The following is a 15,622-nucleotide window of genomic DNA, read 5'->3' as shown; positions in this document are numbered from 1 at the left end:
AGCAAGTATCAAGCACTCATTATGGCTCCTTTCACAGTGCTGCTGTAGAATATCAGTCTTATCACTCTTTAATACATACGTCTTTGTAGAGTGCCAGCACTGTACTCACCTCACATCACATAAGCATATTGCAGGGTTTTATCATGTGAAAAGCAGCTGGTGTTAAGTAAGTGTAGGATAGTAAAAGTACAGTATTTCCCTCTGAAATGTCGTGGAGGAGGACGCAGCTCAGAATCTGACAGCCCGACGTCCACTTTAAAGTCCACTTTAAGGGTACCTGTAAGTTTTTACAGTTTCACACTAAAACGCAGACAAACACACTCGTCGTTCATTCAGCCGACAAGATTTCACAGTCTGATCGGCGCACGCGACAAAACGCGGAGGCTCGAAAGACGCGTTGACCCGACGGGAACAACGGGGGAAAAATAAAAGAGCAGAACCGTATAATTTGATTGATACCAAAACAAAATAAAAATATCACATTCAAATTCAAAGTGTCCTTTCCCAGCAAAACACGCATCTTCCCCTCACACACACACACACACTGGATGTTGCTTACATAGACGCTCTTTCTGTCCTGTAAACTGCAATAAACCCAAACACACACACACAGACACACCGTAAATCTCACCATAATACGCCCTCCGAGTGTACGTGTGTGTGTTTGTGAACCTCTGTGTGTGTGTGTGTGTGTTTTATAGGTGTTGTAAATTTGGCTGCCGGCGTTGTTTTTATCAGCATATTCGCAAGCTGTTTAGCCAACGGTGCAGATGTCACTGTTACGACCACACACACACACACACACACAAACAGACACATAAAGATGCACAGAGAGAGAAGCATGCACACACACACACACACACACACACACACACACACACACACACAGGGCATTTGACACTGTTTATACAGTGTGGTATGTGTGTATAATCCCATCTAAATTCACCTGGTAGCATGTCTGCGTGAATGTGTGTGTGTGTGTGTGTGTGTGTGTGTGTGTGTGTGTGTACATCACACACATGCAAGCCGACCCTCCATTTGCATCTGCCTGCGTAAGCCCATACGATTTTCCTCTTTCCCTTTTTTTTTTTTAAACGTATGCGTGTTCGGTGTGCATGCAAGGCAAGGTCAGCGGCAGAGTGTGTGCGTGCACTCGCGCGTGTGTGAGCGTTATTTGATTAATGCTGAGAACCGTGCAGTGTTTAGAAAGAGGTCACGACCTTTCAGCTTCCATTCAATCAGACGGAGAGAGAGAGAGAGAACCTCCATCCTCTCTTTTCTAACCTCGCTCCCTCACTTTTTCTTGCCCCTTGAGAATCTGATAAACCTGAGTCAGCACACACACACACACACTCTCTCACACACAGAAATGCTAATAAAGCGAGCCCCTTATTTACCTGAGCTGCAGCGACCACACGTGCATGGCCAAAAATATGCGGACGCTCCTGTAAATTCCGGGGCTGTTTTCAGTGAAGCAAAACCTTAAAGCCAAAGAAACACGGCGACAGAAGAGACCGCCAGCGCCGGTCATTTATCCAATTACCAAAAATGACGTTGATCTGACGAGGACCTGTGTGGGCCACGAGGGTGGTGTCAGCTGGGGGCAAACGCAAAAGATTGAGCTAAACAGCTGCAGCCAATGCTTATTTTTTCTTTACTATTGATTCAGTGGCAGATTAATTTCCTGGTCTAATCGATTAACGGATTGAGCTCTAGGTCCAACCTTTTTCCCCAGTGATGGGTTGAGATGAATGATCCCTCCGGTGAATTTCTGTACTCACGAGGAGTAAATATTTCATTTTAAAAGGATTATGATAAGGTTGTTTTGTGTTTGTTATTGTGGTGATGTAGAAGTCACATTATTGGTAAGTGTGGAGTGTATCTTAAGAAACTGGGAGACAACGAAAAGAAAAGAAAAGACACCTTCGACCTCAGCTAACTAGTTTTGGTGCCTTCACAGGCAATGGGAAGATCGGCTGCATGTTAATCATTTTTCTAAACGTAATTTGAAATGGTTTTGGAAGTCCGTAAAGTTTTTTTCCCAGGTTGCCCTGGCCTTAACCCCGTGCGGCACCTTTGGGGTGAAGGCTCCATCGCCCGTCATTTACTGACAGGCTGCCTCCTCATGAATGACCTCACTGCTCTGGATCATTGGAGGAGCCAATGGAGGGTGGAAGAAAATAAATGTGAGCTGGTCGACCTCGACTGTTGGTTTGTTTTGTTTCTTTACAGCGTTGGCGGTTGTCTGTATGGCGTCAGGTGTCCACATACTTTTGGCTATGTAGTGCAGCTCTCCGTTTTATCCACTGATCTCGTCTTTCTCTGAGTCAACACTTTCTTTTCTCCACGCTCTCTTTCTCCCATGTCATCTCTTTCCTTTCCTCCTCTTCCTCCCCCTTTCATCTCCCCCTCCACTATCTGTTAATTTGCTCTCTCTCTCTCTCTCTCTCTCTCTCTCTCCTCTCTTTGAACCTCTTCTTTAGCCCCTGCGGCCCCAGCCAATTACACACTGTTTGTCCACCCGTTTTCAATAAAACACTGCTTCCCTCCTTCCATTTCTTCCCCTCCTTTTTTTTCCTGTTTTCCTCCCCCGTCCACCCCCGACTGCTTCCGTCCACTCCTGTCCTCCCTCTCCTCCCCTCCCTTCCTTCGCTCCCTTTTTTCATTTTTAATTAACTTCTTTTGTAACTTGGAAGCCCACCCCTACCCCCACCTCCACCCCCACCGCCGCCGCCTTCAACAAGCCTCTTGCACTCCCACACTCGCGCTGTCTTTCTGACAAACACACACACACTCATCTGTGTGATACTTGGCCTTCGTCGGCGCACACAAACACACATGTAAATGGAGGTTAAACATGCTATTTACATATCAATTACAGACAGACACCGAATCAGTGATTAATGTGGGCTCAGATTAGCGCCGAGCCTGCTAGCTTAAACTAATCTGCTGGTGTGTAGCTACTGTGTCCAATGAGTTGGACATGTGAGTATGGACATACAAATGTGACTGAGATTTGATGGGTTTTTTTTTATTTAAAAGAAAATAGATTTTCATTACCGTCAGTCTGTGAATTGGTTACTTGTGTCAGGTTGTGTTCGAGGCCCACTCAAAGCTTAATTGCTATCTGCCAGGAAGATTCTGTGTGTCGGATCTGTTTAAGATTTTATGCACGTGATTGAGATTTAGATAAGTCAGGTTCAATCTCTCGAATGAATGTGGATTAATTTGACTGTTTGTGTCGATAAGTTATGGTAGTTGGGAACACTTTTGAACTTTGTGCTAGCTTAACAGCTACTAGCTTGATAACACTCAAGAAGACCGCCTATGTTGTACCATAGAAAGTCAATGAATTGATTATTTTAAAGAGATGAATGGTTGAATTAACTGATGAATTAATTTGGATAAATCATTACTAAATCATTCTGCTTGGAATTAGCATTAGCCGGGCCTGCTAGCCTCTCTGCTGTCTGCTTGCAGACTGCTGAGGTTGCTTGAGGTCTTGTTAAACTTTGAGTTTTAAATTGTTCATTTTAGACTTCTGCATTATAAACTTCATAATTCTTTTAATTAAAGCTCATGATTTGTGAGCATTTAACTGCTTAACTATCTGCTTTGAAACAGAGCTACGCAGGTCTTGCTTACTTTAACTTCTTAATTTTATTTGAAATTGTACAATCATGAGAGAATTAGAACTGCTGAAATGTCTGCGTTAAGGTTTTAAAATACAACATATTTGTTTGAGATGAAACCCGAGCTCTGCGTATGAAAGCAGGAGTAGTCTGAGTGGCCAGTTGAAGGCAAAAAGGGGGACCATTCAGGCCCTTTAAACACATATTTACTAACCCGGATGGTATAAACTGGCCGCTTTCACAATTAAAGACTTAATGAATGAACAGCGAGTTGGTCTTTATGTGTGACTGCTCTGTATTTCACTGTGCTTTCATGTTACAGTATGTGGTTTTATTGGTTTGGCTGTGCTTTTATGTCAAGTTGCAGTATGTGATTTTACTGGCTTTAGCTGCAGTTTAATTTTACTTTACTTTATTATAATCCTGCAGGCTATTCAGGTGGTTTTCATGTGTATTTAGACTGCAAACCAAATTTATGTAGTAGACGTGGAACCCAGGACTGATATCACGTTGATTTTTGTTTTGTTTTTTTTTCCTGCATGTGCTGTATTTTATTTACTGCATCTTTACGTGACTGAGGCGAAGGTCATACAACAAAAGCTTACCAGCATTCACGTCACAGTTTTATAATATGCAACATCTACTGTTGTTAGTTCTTGTAAGTTTCTTAAACTTTCCAGCCCTTCGTGTCTTGAATAATTTCTGCATGATACGCGTCTGGAATTATTGAATTACCTGCTCATTAATGAGAAACTTATCATCCGAGTGAGCTTAACGAGCTGCCGGACGAATGAACCAGCAAAAAAAGAAAAAAATAAACAGAACTTTTTACAGGAAATCTCAAAATCCTACATCAGCCTTTAGCTTTTGATTTTTCTTTTTTCTTTTTCAAGAAAACCTCACGACTTTGATGAGAAGCCAAACAATCCTCCATCCCTCTGTCTCTTTTCCCTCTACCTGTCCCTCCCTCCCTCCCTCCCTCTCTCTCTCTCTCTCTCTCTCTCTCTCCCTCTCTCTCTCTCTCTCTCTCTCTCTTTTAAAGCTGGAGTGCACGCAGTGATTTATTGGTGACACCAATATGTCAAACGGAGGAGAAAGAAGTGAAGAGAAAGAGACAGAAAAACAGATACAAGAAGGAGAGAAGTAGGAGAGAGTGGAAAAGAACGAGAGCAAACAGAAATAGAAAAAGTGGGAGAAAAGGAAGCAAAAGACAAAAAGATGTTGTGCAAACTAAGACCGATTCAACGGTTACACAGAGCGTGAACACACACACACACACACACACACACACACACACACACAGCGTGGAGGGTTTTTTGACAGCGAAGCATGTATTGTTGCATTGTTTCCTTTGAGGAGAAAATTACAGTGGACTGGATCGCTTCAATGACAAGCTATCAAAACGACAGCATGTCTGCACACACACACACACACACACACACACGAAGCATGCAGTAGGCTATCACAGATACACGAGTTAACATGCAAACACATTTACACACCGATGTGGCATGCTGCTACCACATGACGAGCTCATAGCAGCATGTTTTCACATTAGGGACTGAAGCTGCACGGCCCGTCCCAGACGAGCTCAGCGGTCAACACGCGTGGAAGAAAACGGCCTTCGGATGCTAATGTGCAGGTGTTAGTGAGATTAAGTCAGACTTTAGTTCGGTGGTTTGAGATGAACTCGGAAACGCAGACACAGGCTGCAGGCGGCGACATCGACGTGGAAACGTGCACCTGCTTGTGGGCTGCAGGTCAGCCAGCTAAGCTAACGTGTTTGCTCCTGTGCGATGATACAGAGAGAAAATAGTTCCTATGTGGCACAGTGAGCGGGTAATGATCTCTGTATCGCTGCGGAGTCTTTGAGTGAAGTGCCATGTGGTTCTCTACGGCCGATACCTCCAGAACCTCGCAGCTTTCACCAGCACTGTCTTCAAAACTGTCCCCGTCCCCGTCTGCAGGAGAGGGGAAAACAATTGGGATTTTTGATGATTTATTTTGTGAACATCACTTGTTACAACTTCCATCTTCTTGTCCAGGATCTCTTTTGTATGTGAACAATAGAGGAAACAAAACGAGTTTGGGAAGTTGGCTGAAGCGCTTACGTGTTTGTTTGCTCACACACACACACACACACACTCCCACGCCGGTGGAATGATGAGAACTTCTTCCTCCATAAACGTCTCAGTCAGTTTAACCACTGTTATTATTCTAATCATGATGACATGTTTTTAAATGGATTATTATACGTTTTCATTAATAACACGCTGTCTGGGAAGAAGTTTTGACGCGCAGGGTGGTGGTGACGAGCGCACGCACACACAAACCCACACATGTTCCCAACTGAAGCGCACACACACGCGCGCAAAAGCCACACAAACACCAACACAAACACAAGAAAGAGAAATATGAGCAATAATCGAAAAAACAAAGAGTTTTAAGTTTTTAAGCAAACACACGCTTGCATGCTGGTGACATGTTTTCACTGCTAATTACAAATCACAGCAAGTTAAAGTTTTTGTTAATAACACGCTGTCTGATAAAGTTTCTGTGTGACGGACACACGCGCGCACACACACACACACACACACACACACACAAATATGCATGCATGCTCTTGTCATGTTCTTAATTGATTTCAGCTATAATTATTTTTGTAATAACACACACACACACACACACACTCCCTCGCTCTTGTCTGTGTGTCACAGCATTTTAAAAATGAATGATAATTACATTTTTCTTCCTGTTTTTATTAATAACATGTTGTCTGTGGGAGAGCACACACAAACACACACACACACACACACACACACATCACCTGTCATCCCCCCGCTGCCCTCTCTTTACCCTCTCTCAGCTCCTCCTCTCTGTTCCCCTTTCATCTCCTCCTTCGCCTCTGACCTCCTCCTCCTCCTCCTCTCGGTCCCGCTTTGATTTTGCAGTTTGCGGATGCTGCTCGTTCGAAACTGTAAATCTGTCAGGTGCTTCTCCTTTTTTTGTTTCCCTCTTTTTCAGGCTCTAACACACACACACACACACACACACATCTCTCTGATGAGCTGTCACAATAAATAGAGAGATAAGACCAGGTGGAAGAGGAAGAAGAGAGAGCAGAGAATGACAAGAAGATGGAATAAAAGAGGGATGTGAGGGAGGGAAAAGAGAGGAGGAGGAGGAAGCAGGAGTGGAAAAGAAGGGAAGCAACGAGGAGACGGAAATAAGGAGGGTGCTGAAAGAGGAGAAAGAGGAGAGATGGAGAAAGAAAAATGGGAATGAGGAGTGGAGGAACAGATGGCCTAAATTATGAAGGAGGAGAAAAGGAGGGAAAGTGTGGGAGAGGAGGAGAGAGGACCACCAAAAGATGGAAGAGAAGGGAAGAAAGAAGGAGAGGAGAAAGGAAAGGAGGAGAGGAAAAGAGGAGGGAGCAAAAAGTGGAAGAAGAGGAAGGAAAGGGGGACAAGGAGCAGGACCAAAAGGGAAAAGGAAAGTGAGATGGTGAATGACAAAGAAAGCAGAGAGATGGAAAAGGAGGGGAGGAGAGGAAAAACAAATGGATGACAAGAAAAATGAACGACGTGGGAAGAACGGAGGAGGACAAAGAAAGAAAGTGGAGAGGCACAAGAAAGAGAGGAGAGACTAAACCCAAGGAGGAGGAAGAGAAGCGAAAAGGAGGAGTGGAGGAGAGAGATATGACAGAGGGAGGAGGAGGGATGGAGAGATTACCTGGTGAACGAGAGGAAAAGCTGTTGTGACACTCCCTAATGCGATTTCTAAACCAATCTGCTAAGTGCACCGAAGAGACTGTGTGTGTGTGTGTGTGTGTGTGTGTTCACAGGCATCAAATAATCTTGTTGTGGACAACACCCTCCCTCCTCCATCCCTCCTCCATCCCTCCATCATCTCTCTCTGTCACTTGAGGTGCGTCCACACTAAGACAAATAAAAATGAAAAAAGCATTTTTCCCTCCTCTCACTTTTGGCCCACGTGTTACCCTGAAAAGACGCTTTTCCAAAATGGCCTCCAGAGCGGATGAATCCTAAAACGCCAGCGTTGTGTTTTAAACGTCTCCGCCCTCACCAGCTGGATGTTAAACCGGTCGTTTTTATTATTGCTGTGCTGATAACCAATTAAACATTTCAGTTCATATCTTTGGAGCAGAAAAGTCAAACGTTTGCTGCTTCTCTTTGTCTTTGGCTTTTGGACGGACGTGTGGACCAGAGAAGCAACTCCAGGACGTCACGTCGGGCTCTGGGAGACTCTCTGAGCGTCTTTTATTTCCCCCCGAACTATTTTAAGACATTTCATAGACTGAAAACAGTTGCAGCCCCAGTTTACAGACAAAAAGACGAGAAGAAGAAGGAATTAAAATAAAAACAAAATAAAACAAAAGTGGACGTTTAGCTTCAGCGGCGTGGACGCAGGAGTCGGCACTTCCTGGCCTCGTCCCTCCCCCTCCTCACACTCTGTTGTCGCCGGTGCCTCTCGTCCCCCTCCGTTCAGAGACTCTCTGAAAAGTTGGAGACTGAAACAGCCTTTGTGAAACATTATCTATTTCCCTGACACACACACACACACACGTTGACCTGCCTCTCCCCTCTCGCTGTTTTGTTCAGTCCACACCCTCTCTTTCACACACACACACACACACACACACACACGGGGGGGGGATCAGCTCTTTTCCGTGGTGACAGAGGGTCATATTTCTTGCTTTGATCTTCACCTCTCTCCCCGTCTCTCTCTCTCTCTGTGTTTTAGAGACAGACGGACAGACAGACAGACAGCATCTTCCCTCTGCGTCTCTCACCCTGGCTGGTAGGTTGGCGAGTGAAGCGTGAAACCTCCTCCTCTGCCCCCGAGACACTCGCAGCCGCCGAGTCGCTGGACAGAAAAGGTAATAAAATAAAAAGTGTGCACAGGTTGTGAGGGACGTCCTCGCTTTGCATCGGACGCGTGGGCGATAATCCGCCATTATTTACCGTGCGTAAGCGGACAGGCTGCAGTGCGTTATCCAGCTCATGTAAGGGGACCAAGAAGTCCACCTGAAAGTGTCCATGTGGGGGGACGTCGTGGCTCGACTGAGGGAATTTGACTGTAGTTTTTCAAGCTCTGTCAGCATCACAACAGAAATAAGATGAGATTTAATCCTCTGTGATCAAAGTGTAAAACATGAAGCACTGAGGCCAAACAGGATTTAAAGCAGACTGATGTTTGCTGTGAGGCCACCAGCCAGACAAAACGCACCTTTCGACCATTTTGACATTAGAATTTGGCTGACTGAGACGTGTGATTTCAGCTGGCTGTAATAAAATAAGTCAAGTGCAAGCCTTCCCATTACGTACATTTAACATTTCCAGCTTCCACTTTCACGGGGGATTCGTTTGCGGGCGTAACTTGTGTCACAGAGGCCTCCAAAGAGCTTAGTTTTCAGCATAAAATACATCAGAAAGTCTGTCAAGGGAGTCAGAAACTTCTAAAGTGTGTATCTGACTATGCACAAGCAGCCAATCACATCACAGAAACGATGGCCTGACAGGAAGTGAGCGCTACGCAGATTGAGTCGAACACGCGAGGACCAAGACCGACGCAGAATAACAGATGTCTTTATCTCTACGCGTATTTTTCTTCTTCTTCTTCTTCTTCTTGGCACCTACATTACCCACAATGCAACGCCAACAGTTAAGCAAGACATTCAGGTGTGTTAGCTAGTGGGCTCCAGAAGTCTGGTCAGCTGGCGACTTTTTGACTGCACACCAGGAATTTTTTCTCAGTTTCAGTCTTGATTCTTTTAAGACTCTGACTCTACTGCAAAGATCCAGAGACACGACACGCATCGCGATGCACAGCTTACGTATTCTATTATTGTTTCACGTCCCGTTGACGTTGGAGTTGGGAAGTCAGATTCCAACGCCGCCATCTGGTGGTCGGAGGTTTTAATGCAAGAGAAAACAAACTACAGCCACAAATCTTTGGCTGTAATATATCTGGGTCTAATATATATTTATACTTTATATCTTTTTATTACACCCCTCACATCAGCTAACATCAAAATGTGTTTTTACGGTCGTGCATGCGTATGTAAATCGGCCAATGGAGGCGTGCGTCCACATTTCTGTCTCTGACTGTAAAACTGATCGTCCCATCACTGATCATTAACGGATGCTGTCTGATTGATCAGCATGTCATACGTCGTCATACTGCGGCGAGGTGACCTCAGCTCCCCACCAGCCAACACTTTAACCTTTATCAATTAACCAGCAGCACAAAGCGGAGCTGAAACCAGACACACACACACACAATCCAGCAAAACAAACAGCAAGACACACACAAGAACAACACACAGGCCAATAAGAACACTACCGCAGACTGACACACACACACACACACACACACACACACACAGATGCAACCTGACCCAGTGTGACAACTGATAGCTCTGTTTGTGCCTGCTAGACAATCACACACTCACACACACACAGAGACATACCTCAGCCAGAAGGCAAAACAACTGACCGTGTTGGCGTGTGTGTGTGTGTGTGGTGTGTGTGTGTGTTTTACAAACCACTGTGCGCCATTAAAAGAACTTAATGCCCCATGCAAAGAATGAAAAACACCAAATTGATGAAAGGAGTTCATGCTGAGTGTGTGTGTGTGGATGTTATTCTTCAAGTGTGTGTGTGTGTGTGTGAGAGAAGCCACAATGCTTCAGATAAACAAAATGACTTTGCTCCCCCTGTGTTGCAAACAATACGACCTCCATCACTGGTGTGTGTGTGTGTGTGTGTGTGTGTGTGTGTGGGCTCTAACAGCCTGTCGTGATAAGGAGAGCCCAGAATAACACTCCGACATCAGCAACCCTCCCTCCTGTCACTCACTATCGATTCCCCCCCGAACACACACACACACACACACACACACACACACACACTCCAAAGAGGTGACAACGAAGCAGGAGAGATCCTCCCTCCTCACAAAGAAGCCGGTTTGATAAAAACCATCTGCAGTGTTTTTAAGTAAAGCCTGTTGACGTATGCAGATTTATTAACTTTCATAACTCATTCACTAACTGTACTAACTTTAACACTGAAGGAAATTATTTTTATCCAAGTAGACCCTCACAATATTTGAACATCTAAATCACACAACTGAAGGCCAAAGCGACAGTTTTGTCTCCAGAGCACCGAATGTGTGTGAAACACGGGAGAAAAACTACAGCTCGGCAGCTTTTGAAAATATTAACCTGGACACACGTGACAAGTTTTAAAAGATTTGTGTCTCCAGTAGGAACCAGTACAGTTAAAGATTTCTAATCATCATTATGGATGAAGTTTGAAAAGCTTTACTCCAACCTCCTGATGAGGACCCGTAACACGAAACAGAGCATTTTCTTTATTTGTGTCCTTTGAGGAGATTTCACTCCTGCCAAATTTGTAGAAAGCAAATTCCAGACGTTCAGGTTTTGCCGCAGGCCGCATCTCTGCAAGTTAAGCTTGTGTCGCGTTTGCAGCTTCACAAACTTTTCCATCTCGTGCAGAAAAAAAGAAAAGCTATGAGGGATCTGGTGAGATCTGAACACCATCGGGGGACTTTTAAAGCCTGCAAGTCACAGAGTTGATGTCATCTCCTTTAAATAACTCATATTTAATTTTCCAACTTTAGCAGGATGTGTGGGAACTCTGCTTCACTTTGGACAGCACGTATTAGTCCCCCTTCATCTCAATTAAAAGAGGAGATCCTCGGAAAAGTCGAAAACGGCCAAAAAGAGCACTTTAAATTAACAAAACAAAAACAGAGGTTAACATCCGACGTGATATGGAGCAAGATCGGCGCCAAAGGTAAAAGCGGACCTTAAGTGGTTGCTTTTTTTATGGTTGCCGAGAAGACGAAGTATGCAGGAGCCCAGTGGGAGTTTTCTTTCTTTCTTTTCTCTTTTGAGCATTTAATTTTTCCTCTCTTTTCCCAGAGAGCGACGTCGAGAGAGAGCGAGAGAGGCATTAGAGGAATGTCAATATGATTGGAGAGAGAGAGGAGTGTGTGTTCGCTGTGCGTTCGACAACAATAGCTCTCCAGCCGTGTTGTTTCATGCGCATTCACATGATCCATTATTACCCCTGACATGTACCGCTGTGTGCGAGTGTGAGAGACGAACGCAGTGACTGAGATGAAGAGACAGAGGAGAAGAGGTGAAAGACGAGGGGGGGGGGACGGGGGGACGAAGAGCAGGAGACAATTAGAGCCAGAGACAGAAATACACCTCTGATGAAGTGTGTTTACAGAAAAGAAACAGATATGGGGGTGAGAGGCAAGGGGTGAGAGAGGGGGAGAACGTGAGACGGTGATAAAAAGAGTCAAAAATAGCGAATGACAAGCAGAGAGGAAGAAATGACCCTGTTCTTCAATAACCGGGAGGGGATTGAACATTTCAAGCTTTATAAACGAGTGTGTGTGTGTGCGTGTGCGTGCGGTCAGCCAAAAGCCACGGGTCACCCTCCAACAATCCAGCGACTCCACGGCAACACAATACGCTGTTAATAATTAGCTGATACTGAACGAGCGCCACCTCAGACGATCCGTCTATCACCTCCATCTCTCAGCGACACAAAAATAACCGAAAGCACAGACGACATCCAGCGTTCCCACCGCGGCCCTCGTGTGAAATTCCAGGACTTTTCAAGGAGTTTCTAGAAATAAGTCGGGCCGCTTCCATAATGAAGCTGAACCTCTTTTGTCCTCCTGCTCCTCCTCCCTGGTTTTGATGGCGCTTGTCGGGGCTAGAAGCCATTAACGAACATGTCAAAGTGTGTGCGTGTAAACACCCGTGCTCTGTGTGCTGGGACTGCTTCAGCAGCAGGTATACAGTGACTCTCACTGCAGGCTCTCTTCACATTGTGCACTTTTTGGCAAAGTGGCACCATTACAGGTATGCCCCATCAGCTCATGGCAGTGCACCAGTGGATGTACGGACAGGAAAACCTAAAAATATGATCAGTCTTACACCAGTTCTGGGGTCATGCCGTGAGTCTTCTGTGCTTTCTGGACGTTTACTGAAGATGGACGTCAGAGATGGTGATGACCTCAAGAAGCACAAGTCACACTGAATGTAGAAATGTGTGCGTCGTTACGAGTCAAAGAGTGTCAGCATCCCTGAAGCAGCCAATCAGCTTCCAGACTACAGTCACTCCTCTTGTTGCTTATGTACATACAGAAGCCCACCTGTCCGTCACCTGGTGCGGTAACTACGCCTCGTGTCTGCACGCGCTCAGACAGCCTCTGCTGGAAAGTGACTCGTTTGTATTCACGCCGCATGCGAACTTTAAGAGACGACTTACTCCATAAAAAGCAAAGATGCACTTTAGTGTTACTGTAAAGCCAGCAGCAGCAGGAGGAAGAGCTTTTATGTAAAGGAAGAAGAAGAAGAAGAAACTCGACTCTGCAAGTGAAGCTGCGTTAAAACACTGTTTCAAAATGGTGGTCAAATAACCTGACGCACCGGACGTCACTTTTAGAGTTTTAATTTGAAAAGTAAGAGCAGCCAGTCTGAACAAGCAGGTGGCAGGTGCACACACACACACACACACACACGACCGTTACACATAACAGGTAAAAAATTGCTCTGAAGTTTACACACAAACATGCGTTAAAGCCGCAAATTTTCAACAAACTCTCTCTCTCACACACACACATGCATGCACACACACTTGAATCTCACCACTCTGTGTGTGTGTGTGATACAAATTAATGGATGAGTATGAGAAGCTTTTAAAGTCAACAGAAGGCCGTTTACTTTGCTTTTGTTAGCCGTCAGTGTGTATTTAAACACCACGGCACCAAACTACTGACACATGTGTCTAACAGAACACACACACACACACACACTTCTTTAAGCTCCAAAGTCCATGCACAAAAACGCATCACTTTGGACACCTAAGCTAAATACTGAATCGCGCTGATAACAGAACAGGAAGTTGTCAAGAGCATCACCGTTACACAAACACACCGCTGGGTAACACTGTAACAGTGTGACACAAACTGCCATCTTCTACAGGAACATCAGACTGCAGGACGCGGTGTGAGGGACACCGACACGGTGACCTAACGACGACCACGTCAGACAGACTGAGTCACCTGAGCAGGCTGAGAAACGCCACACCAATACGAAACATCGTGAGTATTTTAGGACTGTTGTTTCAGAGCAGCTGGAACATAAACTGTCTCTGTACCGCCTCCAGCTGACTTTGAGCTGTTGTAGTGACACTAAAGAAAATGTGACGCATTTCCTCTTTAAAAAGAAAAACATCCCCCCAAAACAAAACCAAAACAAACAAACAAAAAAAGTGAAACGAAAAGCGAAAATTTATACCAGACATTTATGGATAAATATAAAAACTGCAACGAATACTCTAAAAATATCAAGCAAAGCAAAGTCACTAAAGTCACTTTTATGGCTGCCAATACACCTGAAACTTCGTGAGAAAATTCCAGCGACGCGGACTCGCGGCTCCGCGCCGTCCTTGTTTACGGCTCTGCCAGAGACTTTTTACACGCAAACTTAAGCGTAATAAACGTGATGAAGGTGTTCACCGACCTGGCGCTGGTGCAGTCCTGGTACAGCGTCTCGAAGTCCTTCCTGGAGATGAGTTTGCAGCGGTTCACGCCGGGCTGGATGGCGCCGAGCCCCCGCAGGACGCGCACCTGCTCCACGGTGCAGACCACCGGCGAGATGTCCAGCCTCTTCAGCTTGGTGTACACGGTGTGCAGCCCGCCCACCAGGTGCTTCAGGAAGAGGTCGAACACCTGCGGCAGGCAGATGAGCTCCTGGCCGTCCACGTTGAAGCTGGCCACCTTCACGCCGTGCACATCCACCAGCTTACACTCGCTGCAAAGTCCCGGACTGGACGAGGTCTGCGCCAAGCCGGGGGAACCGGGGGTCAGGCCGGCCGTGCTCAGCGAGCCGAGTCCGCCGAGAGGTCCCAGGGCGGCACCGCCTCCGGACACAAGCGGGGCGGCGCCGCCGTTGCCCAAGCCGGGCAGGAAAGCGCTGAGCATGCTGCTGGTGAGCCGCGGGGACGGGGACAGGGAGTGGGAGTGGGAGTTTGTGTGCGCCGGGCTGGAGGTGCCGGTGGAGGTGACGGAGGTGTGGAGTCCGTCCGGGGCCGAGCGGTAGAGCGCGGCCGGAGTTGGGGCGCCCGAGCCCGGCGATAGGAGAGGAGGGGAGCCGGGGAGCGACATTGAGGTGGTGTAAGAAGTGGAGAGTGGTGACGGCGCACACACACTCCGCCCGTCTCTCCCTTTCACACACTCTCACACACTTTCTTCGTCTCCTCTGTTTCCAGTTGGGAAAACACTTGTGCGTCCGCGCGTCGTTTCTGCTTGTTTTCCTTCTCACTTTTTCCTGTCCTTCGGAATTTTCCTCCTCTCTCTCTCCGCTCGCTCCTCTCTCTGTCCAGTTCACTCTCCCACTCGCGCTATCCGTGCGCGGCCTGTCCGGTCTGTGCGTAAAAGCGACTGGATCAGACTCCAGGTCAGCCTTCGTCTTGGTCCCGCCTTCTTCACAGCATGACTGACAGGCGAATGGGCCAATCAGAGGTCACTCATTGTAGGCCTGAGGATGTGATTGGCGAGGAAAGAGTGGGAGGACTTTCTTAACACCCATTGATGTGTGTGTGTGTGTGTGTGTGAGTGTGTGTGAGTGTGCGCGCGCGCAGAGGGTATCGGTCAGATCTCTCCTTCTGCTGTTTCATAAACTTTCTCACGAGCTGCTTGATTCGCAAACGGGAAGTTTTTATTTTTCTTATTCATTTTTTTTCACTCGAGCCTCTCAACCGCTATTCCACGTGCACGCGCGTCCCCGTGCACGTGGGTGAATGTGTGTGTGCTTGTGTATGTGTGTCCAGTAGTGGCTCACGTGCGAGCTCTGGTGGTGAGACGGGACGCATCACGTTCTCCACAAAACTGACCGCTGATCAGTGAAGAAATGGGGAGAG

At 46.3% G+C, this 15,622-nt stretch overlaps 1 protein-coding gene and 1 long non-coding RNA gene across 2 annotated transcripts in view; one reads left to right on the top strand and one right to left on the bottom strand.

The window, feature by feature from the left end:
• Positions 1-14,326, top strand: part of LOC124054771 — a 74,744-nt gene extending 60,418 nt beyond the window's left edge. Inside the window, exons 3-4 of the long non-coding RNA XR_006842469.1 lie at positions 8,397-8,532; positions 13,684-14,326. This is a non-coding gene — a long non-coding RNA (uncharacterized LOC124054771). The remainder of the gene's footprint in view (positions 1-8,396; positions 8,533-13,683) is intronic.
• LOC124054710 (dachshund homolog 2-like) overlaps positions 1-15,150 on the bottom strand; it is a 62,543-nt gene extending 47,393 nt beyond the window's left edge. The window contains exon 1 of the mRNA XM_046381033.1: positions 14,224-15,150. Within this exon, the coding sequence (XP_046236989.1) occupies positions 14,224-14,867 (644 nt within the window). The 5' untranslated portion in view covers positions 14,868-15,150. The remainder of the gene's footprint in view (positions 1-14,223) is intronic.
• Positions 15,151-15,622: the final 472 nt, after the last annotated feature.

This window comes from Scatophagus argus, chromosome 23, assembly GCF_020382885.2.
Source record: "Scatophagus argus isolate fScaArg1 chromosome 23, fScaArg1.pri, whole genome shotgun sequence".
In the NCBI taxonomy this organism is placed as follows: Eukaryota; Metazoa; Chordata; class Actinopteri; family Scatophagidae; genus Scatophagus; species Scatophagus argus.
The sequence above is the reverse complement of the archived record's forward strand: the minus strand, read 5'-3'. Positions and strand labels throughout refer to the sequence as shown.